Genomic DNA, 10,990 nt, shown 5'->3' on the forward strand with positions numbered 1-10,990 from the left:
TTGAATAAAATATTGTGTGGGCCCAGGCAAGCTGCACAACACATAATTGATGCCCATTAACTTTATGGGTCCCCAGCCCCCTCAAATATTTTATTGTGGTGGCCATAGCCCCCACAGCTCCTAGGAGTTGGCTCCTATGCTTGATGTAGAATGGAAGCCTCCCTGCTGTGTTTGCTTTTTAAATAACAACAATAACAATAATTTATTTATTCCCCACCCATCTGGCTGGGTTTCCCCAGCCACTCTGGGCGGCTTCCAAGAAAAGATTAGAAATACATTAAAACATCAACCATTAAGAACATCCCTAAACAGGGCTGCCTTCAGATGTCTTCTAAAAGTAAGATAGTTGTTTATTTCTTTGACATCTGATGGGAGGGCTTTCCACGGGGCAGGTACCACTACCGAGAAGGGCCTCTGCCAAACGTCCGATGCGGCTTTCAATTGAGTGCAAGAAGCTCCCGCAGCCAATTGGAAGCCGTTCCTTGGTTTTCGAACAGTTTGGGGAGTTGAACGGACTTCCGGAATGGATTAAGTTCAAGAACCAAAATCCCACTGCGCTCGAATGAACCCCTTGGAACGGCTCCTGCACAACCACCCTGACCTTCCGGAGCTGACAGGCCAAGCAGGCCTTACTCCCAAGCTCTCTCTTTTGCTCACTGGGCTCCAAGATGCTCTTGCGTGGGCTCTGAGATGTTCTCATGAGATCTCGCAGGGCTGGATTTACCATTAAGCAAAATAAGTACGTGCTTAGGGCATCCAGGGAAAGCGGGCACCACAGGATTTTTTTTTTTTTGCTGGATTTACCATGGACCATATTGTGCAGCTCAATCAGGTTCCACAAGAAAGGCTCCCACAATAAATGAAAAAATTACATACATACGTACATACATGCATGCATGCATGCATACATACATGTGTGTGCGTGTATCTGCACATGAAGAGCATTATGCACATTTAATAATTTACTTAATTAATTATATTGAAACCATCAGCCAAACTTCCAAAAGATTATACTTGAATTCCTCTTGGAAATATTCAACAGAATACTAGATCTTCATGTGTATCATGTGGAATAAAGGGGCTCTTACCTGGCTGAACCTCTTGGGCCACACAATAGCTTCTGGGTTAATGGCGAGCTTGAAGTCAGTGGATGCCTCTCTCTCTATACTCCCAATTTTCACTCTAACACAAGACTCATTGGGAAGCACCACCCAATTCTCAATATCAAACATGATGGGCAGCTCCCCATTCTCACCCAAATACAGTCCGCCCATGGAAGTGTTCAACAACCGGGTTTCTCTTAAGAAAGGGTGAAGCTGGAATGACAGGGGCAACACCAGCATTTCAAAGCATTTTGGACATCTCATCCCTTCTCCCTTTCAGCTCCAAAGTCCTGGCATACCTGGCCTCGTTGGAATCTACAAAGGACTAAACACCAGAACTTAGAGGGCATTTTAGATGCCTCATCCCTGCTTCCTTGGAACTCAAAACTCCTGTTGTGCCACAACTTCTCCTACTGGCAAAACTAAACACACACCCTCCAGGTGGAGGGACGTCTGCTTTTAACTGGTTTTGGCTTCTTTTGGTTTTATTCTATGGTCTTATGTTTTTTATTGCAGTAGACCACCTTGATATTTTATGAAATACACATTGTATATATATTTTCCAGCAGGAGCCTAAAAAAAGAATCTAAATCTAAATAAATAAAACAAAAACCTTTTCCTCACTGTTGCAGTCGTGTCTAAATCAATGAGAATGATGATTGTAGAGTTGGTAGAAAGAACTTTGATTTCTAGAAAGGGAAAGGAAATACCTGCCATGGCTGTAGCCTTTGACATGCCAACTGGTCTCCTCCACCCGCCATCAACATCTGCTTTGATCGAGATGAACAGGCAACATTTAAAGCATGTGCCATGATTTGGAGACTGAAGTATGTTCTGTGGCTGTCTTGAGACAGAACACTCTGCAGCTCCTCTTCAGATGGCACCTCCGGATTCTCCACATCTCTGCATCTTGTCCAACCTCTCACAGCGAGGACATGCTTTGAGTATGAACAACTAAATGCTTTTTGCCGGAAAAGATTACGAAGATAGGACTCTGATTTACAGCAGTCACGTTTGCTCATTATTTTGGTCTTCATTACAAAGGAGAATGAACCATGGATATACTTCAAGTACTTGGGACCATAAGACAAATTCGTGTCAATGTCTTGAAAAGCTGTTGTGAGCCATACTTTTGGCCTAATATGCTTCCTGAGTTTTTGTTGTATTAATATGATGAAACCCAATCCCAAATAATTGCTTTGATAGTAAACGAATACATTGGTCTGTCTCAATAGGGCAATTAATTCACTTTGTATGAACTTCTCATGTTCATTATTTTCTGGTATTCTTCCTGAAAAGGCCACACAAATTCCATTGCTGGCCATCAGAGATGTCAAGGCACTCAAGAACCTTTCTCCATTTTCATTCTTGGGAACAAAGAGGCCGATCCACGTCCATCCAAAGTGCTGGAGGAACTTTACAATCCCCAGGTACTGAACTTCTTCATTGGGGACCATACGGTAGACAAAAGGGACTTTGGTGTTCTCATCAACAACCCCAGATACAAAGCCATAACTGATCTGGAGTGGGGAAGAAAAAGTATAGTGTTTCATTTTCAAAGAACAGGATTAGCCTGAAATATTTAATAGCTAAGAAATATTGTGCTGGCCAGGGCTGATAGTCTTATTTGGAAACTTTGGGAGGCTGCAACACTAGCAAAGTCTCCATGTTGAAGAGTCATAGAATCAGAGAGTTGGAAGCGACCCTGAGGTTCATCTTGTCCTCCCCCCTGCAATGCAGCTGTCCCATACGGGGATCAAGCCTGCAACCTTGACGTTGGCAGCACCACACTCTAACCAACTGAGCTATCTAGCTTAACATAGCTCAGGATTTTCTCCCTCTTTGAACCCTCTTTTTGACTCTGCTGATGATAAAGTGAATTTATGTTGCTGCTGAACCTCTTTTGTGTCCCTCCATGCCCCACCCTTCATACCTGTGGGATTTTGTACATGCCTGACGTGGTTGAAATCACTTTGGAGATGATGGAATTGGCTCCTTCAAGAACAGCCAAGATATTATTCCATTTTCCACAGCGATAGTTTGGAATATTGCTTTCCCCACCTGCAAGCAGGTCTAGCATGGCATCAGAAGTGATCCTTGCATTGTAATAGTTCTCATAGAGGCTGTAGCCCAGAGTGATGTTGGGTAAGAGCCTGGGATCCTCGTTGATCTCTTGGATGGTGAACAAGAAGGACAAGATATGCCAGTACAACCTATATGTCCATCTGTAAGAAATCAATCAAATAAAAAGTGTCAAACCATTCACCACCTAATGAAAATAAATAGTATTTGATTCCCTAAATCATGGTCTGCATTAGGGCTGCCATACTGACATAGCAGGAAGACAGCAGTTGGAAACATTGTCCGGGTGGAAATCACTGGAATTTCCTTTAAAATAACTCAAAAACTTTGCCAATAAATCCTTTTGTCTGGATTTTCACTTGTTGCAACATGGGGACTCTAGTCTGTATGTTTGTTTGAAGGGTGAGAAGAGACATATCCTTCTTACAAGATGAAAATCCATTTGCCACTTAAGAATTAAAGTATAAGGATTGCTCAAGAGGAGAAGCCCACAATCTTCAAAGAAGGAAAATGAAGAAAACATTCTTTCCGAATGTGTGAGAAATATGGGGACATGGATGCTAAGGCTAGTATTGGCTGCTTCAAAGGAGTTGCATAAAGAGCCAACTGCAATGGAAAGCTAAGTCTGTTTAGAAGCTCTATTTCATTAGCATGGCTTATTTTCAATAGGCATGATTCGGATTGGGCTGTTATTTGATAAAGGTCAGTTCCAACCAGTCTTTCTGTGAAAGAAAACATTAGAAGGATGTATTTCCTTCTGTCTCTCCGGTGCAAGTGAATTCAGGTGTCTGACGCAACAGTGAGGGGGAAATCTTAGGAATGTGGATTGCTGCTGGGGGGGGGGGGTGAAGGAGAGAAAAAGTCCCTGCAGCCAAATTAATTCCCCAGAAACACTGAACTTGGCTAAGCTTGCAATTGCGTGTCTTATTCTGCATCAAAGGGGGCTTCTAGTGTAGTTCCAGTTTGAGATAATGTCCACCTAAACTAACATTTCATCCAGGAGAATAGTTTCCTTGTCATTCATATTTCTCCCTGTGGGAACTGTTCAGTCTCATTGCAATGGAGTCGCAGATACTAATTCTGCTGATATCTTCTGGGAGGTTATTTCAGACAGGGAAGGGATGGAATCAAATGCCCTCCCAAATATCATCACAAAAGACATCTGTTTTGTTTGTTTAAATATGTTTTCTTTTGGTTTTCAACAGTAACACTACAAACTTAACATGAACAGCAAACACAACACTTGGAGTATATGTTTTGGAAGTAATCTTAAGTACATATATAATAGGCTTACTGGTTAATCAGTGCTCTCCATAGACTTACATGTGTTATAAGGGGTTGCAATAACTGTGCTGATGTAAAGATAACTGGATCAGTGGTCAGGGGTGATGGGAACTGTAGTCCCAAAACAGCTGGAGGGCCGAGTTTGGGGGTGCCTGGTCTTTATTACATATATACAAGAAACAGCTACAGTGCAGAACAATACGTCCAAACCCGTTGGGTCAGATTCAGGGAGTGGCTTCCGACGATTCCCGTGCCCACAAAGTAGGCGAGGGAATTGCACGAGACGTCTTTGATCCTTACGTTTCATTTCCCTCCTTGTCTGTGCTGATTTGAAAGCCCCCTCCCTTCCTGAGTCTGAGCTTCCTTCTGGAGCCTGTGGGAGGTTGAAGGGCTCTTCAGCATCCCTGAGCCCCTGTTCCACCTCTTCTGTCCATTGCTCTTCCAAATCCTCCCTGACAGCTGGCTTATTAATGTGATTTGTAAAGAACAACTACATGATTAAAAATTTGGCTTCATTTACCTGTCTATTAAAAACTCTGCTGCATTGGGTCAAGTGTTCAGAAAGTGCTATACACCTGCATACCAGGAAGTAGGATTTTCTCCAGTGCTATTTCCCATAGACCTGCATACCAGGAACACAAAGTAGGATTTTTTTTCTCATGAATGCAGGTGTGACCATTCAATGAATCATTTTGATGCCTGAACAGGTTCATTTATACCCTTGTGTTCTTCAGCAAGCATCACAGCAGAACAGAAGGTAAAAATAAAGCACGTCTGGGAAGATGCAACCCACTAGCTGCTGAGAAACTCAAGTTCCCTTCAGCCCCTGCCAGCATGGCCAGTGATCAGGGGTGATGGGAGCTGCAGTCCCGCAATATCTGGTCCTCACCCCTAGAATGGAGACTATTTCCCTAGTAAACAGGAGCAATGGGTTGCAGTAGAAAAACGTGACGTTCTTCTGCATAAAATTACTTACTCATCCTCAAACCTGGTTAATGGGGGCTGCGAAAAGATGTATGGATGTTGTAGAGTAAACCAATTTAGAGATATTATCCCACCAATGAGGAAGTCGCCAGTCTGGAAATAATTCTGTGCTTTGCTTCCTTCCTGGATTGGATTCAGGGGGCATTTTGCCTTCAGGTGTCTACAGGATTCAAGCAAAATGAGCAGCATCAGCATCTGGGATCTCATTCTGACTGATTGCTACACCTCTCTTGTGAATGTTCCTCTCTCCCCCATAGCCAGCTACATCAGAACAAGCCAAAAAACTCTTATTTATCCCATATGGGTAGTGCTCAGCTATACCTTCAGAGCCATTAAACCTCACACAGATGTATCCCACCCCTCTTACTGTCAGTCTTGACTCAGTCTGTCTCTGACACAGGTGATCTTCTGTGCATCGACCTTTCCCTCAGGAACAAGGCAGGTCAGGTCATGATGATTTTCATAATTATAAGGGGAAGGAAGTTCATCTCTGCAACAACCTGAAGTCTCTGTGTGGCCTGAGGGGCAGGAGCAGAGTTGGAGATAAACATGTTTTTGAGGAAACAAAGTCGCTGCTCCAAAGTTTGACATGGGTCATGTGGTGCGTGAGAATTTGGCATGAACTTTGCTGCTGACAAGAGCATTAGAAGAGTCCTGCTGCTGCTTCAGTTCAAAGCTTAATCCAATGCAGTATCCTGTTGCACCCAGTGGCCAATCAGACATTTCTGGGATCCACCCAAGCTGATGGCAATAGAGTTGATCCCAGCAACTGGCATTCAGAGATTTGCAGCCTCTTATCCTGGAAGTCATGCGTCTTTTAAAAGTGTCTCAGTTAGCAGCTGAAACAAAATAAAAAAAATTCCTTCCAGTAGCACCTTAGAGAACAACTAAGTTTGTTATTGGTATGAGCTTTTGTGTGCATGCATAGGTAAAGGTAAAGGGACCCCTGACCATTTGGTACAGTCGTGGCCGACTCTGGGGTTGCGGCGCTCATCTCGCTTTATTGGCCGAGGGAGCCGGCGTACAGCTTCCGGGTCATGTGGCCAGCATGACTAAGCCGCTTCTGGCTCGCCAGAGCAGCGCACGGAAACGCCATTTACCTTCCCGCTGGAGCAGTACCTATTTATCTACTTGCACTTTGACGTGCTTTCAAAGTGCTAGGTTGGCAGGAGCAGGGACGAAGCAACGGGAGCTCATCCCATCGCTGGGATTTGAACTGCCGACCTTCTGATCGGCAAGTCCTAGGCTCTGTGGTTTAACCCACAGCGCCACCCGTGTCCCCTGCATGCGTACTTCTTCCCTCTTTCCTGTGTCAGTGACTTTCTCCATTGGGCTACAGTATCCAAAAAAATTGCTTCCTATTTTCTATCTAGATTCTCCAAGTGGATTCTTCCATGGATGCCTCTTTGAGTAATAATTTTTCAGGAAAAACCTATCCTTTTTCTCTTCCTCCATGATTTTATGCATCTCTATTAAGTCCCACTTTTACAGTCTTCGTTCCTTAACCAGGGTCTACCAACCTTTTTAGGCCCCTAAAAACAAATGAGTATTTTATAGTCCGAAGCTGTAAGAGGAAGTGGGAAAGAGCATCATTCTTTCCAAACTCCTTCTTCAGTTCCATGTCATTTTCAAGGGATTAAAAGGTGATCGCCCTCACTATCTCATAACCGAGTGGACAAGGGTGAGGGGCTTAGAGGATTCACAACGATTTCAATGGATTCCTCAAGAACACAATTTGTGGAATGTTCTCCAAGGAGGTTCGGCTGCTACCTTCATTGTACACCTTTAGGTGCCGAGCGAAACGTTCCTTTTTAACCAGCCCTTTGGCTGATTGACATCCAATGCCCTTTTAAATGTCTTCTGGGTGGAGGGATTATTGGTTAGTTTATGTTCTTTTTTATTACGTATTTTGCCTTTTTTACATTGTCTTTTTATTTTGTGAAGCACCCTGACATCTTGGGCCAATGGGCGCTATTATTATTATTTTTAATAACAATAATTAATCAAACTGAGGTGTCTGGCTTAGCTCATTTCTGACTACCTAATATCAATTTCAGTCATGTCCTTCCATGTACTAAGTTTTCTCCTAGTCTTGTACTTTTGATCCTCACCAAAACTAATGTGCCAAAAATATTTCTCTTCCACAAACTATGTGTAACACCGTTGCAGATTTCCATATGACCTTTTATCTATGTCCTTCATTTAGCTAGTTTAATGTCCCTTTTTTGAATATGTATTTTGTGGTTTCATAGTTATACTTTATACTTCTTGATTTTCTTCTGTGAACCGCCCTGAGACCTCCTGTATAGGGTGGTATATAAATTGAGTAAATAATGATAATAATAATATTTGTGGAGTTTACTGCAGCCCTTAGGAAAATACTATCTGGGATCCAGATTACTTTTTAATTCCAACAACAACCTGTGGTTCCACTCAAGATTCAGAGGGGTGGGGACATTCAACTCTACAATTCTACAAAAATTTTATTACTATTAATAGTAATAGTAATAAAATAAAATTAAAAAAATTATTCATATCCCACCCTCCCCAGCCGAAGTCGTTCTCAGAGTAGCTAACAACAATAAAAGTATCACAGCATTCTAAAATCATTTCATTTTAAAATCAATTCAAATCAAATTAATGGCAACCATTGGGCTAGAGTTCTGTGAGGATTACAGAAGGAGAGAGGGGGTTAGACTGTGCCTTGGCCCAAGGCCTGGTGGGACATCTCTATCTTGCAGGCCCTGTGGAAAGATGTCAAGTCCCTCAGGGCCCTAGTCTCTTATGACAGAGCATTCCACCAGATCGGGGCAATGGCTGAAAAAGCCCTGGCTCTGGTTGAGGCCAGCCTAGCCTCTCTGTGGCCGGGGACCTCCAAGATGTTTTTATTTGAAGACCGTAAGGAGCAAAAGGAAAAGAGATTAGAAACTCCCCTCAGCCTCGGCCTCCACAAACAGTGGTCAGGATGAGAGGAGCCGGAGTCAAGCATCGTCTGAAGGGCCACTGTCTCCCTATCCCTGAAATAAGAACTATTTCCCGGTTAAAGGGAACCATTGAAGCGGTGGTGGAGAAGCATGATATTCATGATGTATTTAATTATTAATACTTTAAGCTTGGTTACTGGGGGCTGGGAAAAGTTATATGGAAGTTGCTCAGCAAAGCTTCTTGGAGATATGATTCCGCTAATGAGGAAATCTCCCGGCCATGAGTAACTCTGCGCTTCATTTTCTTCCCTCATCCAATTTAAGGAGCACTTTGCTTTCAGCTTCCCACAGACTTGTCATGTGACTTGTCATGTGACAAAGACACATGAGAGCAGAAGCAGCAAAGCAGGCTGGGAAGTGCTGGGACTGCACCGTCATTTGGGCCTCCTAAAGTTATTCTGGCCTAACTGCTAACTGTTGGGTCAGTCTGACATGTGACATAGTAGCCAGTTTCCCTTTTGTGCTCTCTGTAAGAAATCAGAGTCTGTCAGCTTTGGTTGTGAGCAGAGTCACTATGTAATCTCAGTCAAAATTCTGGAACCATGTTGTTTATGAAGAAGTTTATTTTAACTTAGTAAAGCTTTTATTCTTTAAAACTCTGCATTATTAATTTACGCTGCACGTCAAGACTTGATGGTCCATTAGAAACAGAGGAAGCAGCAGAAGCCGCAGCAGGGAGGTCATTCCGTCTTGGCCTCCTACACCTCTATTTTGACCTCTCCTTTCTCCCCCACAGCCATGTAATCAGAAGAAGTCAATAGCCTCCAGCACAGTGTGATATGTATAACCTCAGGCTTCCTTGGCTTCAGATGTTTGGGCAATTGCCAGAGATCTCTCTTGAGCTTTGGGAAGAATAAATCACTATTATTTTTATAATTGAAAGGGGAGAAAGTTCTTGGGATCTCTACATGGTTCAAGGGGCACTGACAGAGCTGACAGAAAATATGTTTACGCCAAATCGCAGATGTGGCTTCAAACTGCAACATGAGTCACTTGCATTTCGGGGACGAGTTTGGCTTGAACTTTGCTAAGAACAGCCCTGCTGGGTTAGTCCAAACTCCCATCTAGTCCTGCAACACAGTGGCCAATCAGACATTGCTGAGAAGCTCACAAGCAGGGCATGAAAGCAATGGGCCTTGCCAGGCACTGGTCACCAGCGACTGGCATTTGGGGGAAGAAACTATGTACTGCATGATTCAATCTTTTGTTTGCTCTCAATCTCCCAACCTTCCGATTCATTAGATGTCTATGAGTGCTGGTGCTATATAAGAGAAGGAGACAAAAAGGATGGATCCTGCCCTTCTCCAGAAGCTAAGTGCAAATAAGTGAGAGGTCTGATCCATGGGGGTGAGTGGGGACTACCCCACCAATCTCAACCTGCCTTCATGCCACCACCACTCCCCTGCCTTCTTACTTACAAGTGGTGGTGGTTCTTCTTCATCATTGTCTCTGGCACCAGCTATCGTGGTGCCCCTCTCACTCCCACCAGACAGCTGTCACATTCATTTGTTGATGCCGACCTTGAAAACCCTAAATGACATTGGCCCTGTATATCTAATGGGGCGTCTCCACACCCATCGTCCAGACCAGATACTGAGGTCCAGCTCCAAGGGCCTTCTGGTGGTTCCCTCAAGCATTAATACACTCAAGTGAGATTCCGTTTTTCAGTTGCTGATTTTAATACTAGAATAATAATAATAATAATTTTTTATTTATACCCCGCCCTCCCCAGCCAAGGCCGGGCTCAGAGCGGCTTACAAGCAATAATAAAAACAAGATGAATGATTACAACTTAAAACCAAAAATAAAATACAACATTAAAATAATGGAACATTAAAATATTAAAATGTAGCCTCATCGCAGGAGGAGAAGGAAAAGAAAGAGAGGGAGGGAGGGAATCAAATTGGCTCCAAGCCAAAGGCGAGGCGGAACAACTCTGTCTTACAGGTCCTGCGGAAAGAAATCAGATCCTGCAGCTCCTGGTCTCATGAGGCAGAGCACTCCACCAGGCCGGAGCCAGAGTTGACAAGGCCCTGGCTCTGGTTGAAGCCAATCTAACTTCCTTAGGGCCTGGGACCACTAGGGTGTTGTTATTTATGGACCTTGAGGCTCTCCGTGGGGCATACCGGGAGAGGCGGTCCCGTAGGTACTAGGGTCTTAGGCCGTGAAGGGCTTTAAAGGTCAAAAGCAGCACCTTAAATCTGATCCTGTACTCCACCGGGAGCAAGTGCAGCTTGAAAACACTGGGTGAATATGCTCCCATGGCAGAGACCCTGTGAGGAGCCTCGCTGCAGCATTCTGTACCCACTGGAGTTTCTGGGACAGCTTCAAGGGCAGCCCCGCGTAGAGGGCAGCCCCGCGTAGAGCGAATTACAGTATTCAAGCCTGGAGATGACCGTCGCATGGATCACTGTGGCCAGGTCGGGGCGGGGAAGGTAAGGGACCAACTGCTTGATGCCGCGAAGGTGAAAAAATGTCACCTTAGAAGCAGAATTTCAAGTTACACTAAGTTATTCTTTAGGCTTCAGTTATGAATTCAGGAAGAAAGGAAGT

General features: G+C 43.9%; 1 protein-coding gene across 1 annotated transcript in view; it reads right to left on the reverse strand.

Annotated features, from left to right (window-relative positions):
• LOC310670184 (vomeronasal type-2 receptor 26-like) overlaps nt 1-5,660 on the reverse strand; it is a gene marked incomplete at its 5' end in the record, with an annotated part of 52,633 nt that extends 46,973 nt beyond the window's left edge. The window contains 4 exons of the mRNA XM_083425020.1: nt 1,089-1,316; nt 1,814-2,623; nt 3,037-3,328; nt 5,446-5,660. Coding sequence (XP_083281146.1) covers nt 1,089-1,316; nt 1,814-2,623; nt 3,037-3,328; nt 5,446-5,660 — 1,545 coding nt within the window. The remainder of the gene's footprint in view (nt 1-1,088; nt 1,317-1,813; nt 2,624-3,036; nt 3,329-5,445) is intronic.
• Nucleotides 5,661-10,990: the final 5,330 nt, after the last annotated feature.

This window comes from Podarcis tiliguerta (assembly GCF_965153285.1).
Source record: "Podarcis tiliguerta genome assembly, chromosome: 2".
NCBI lineage: Eukaryota > Metazoa > Chordata > Lepidosauria > Squamata > Lacertidae > Podarcis > Podarcis tiliguerta.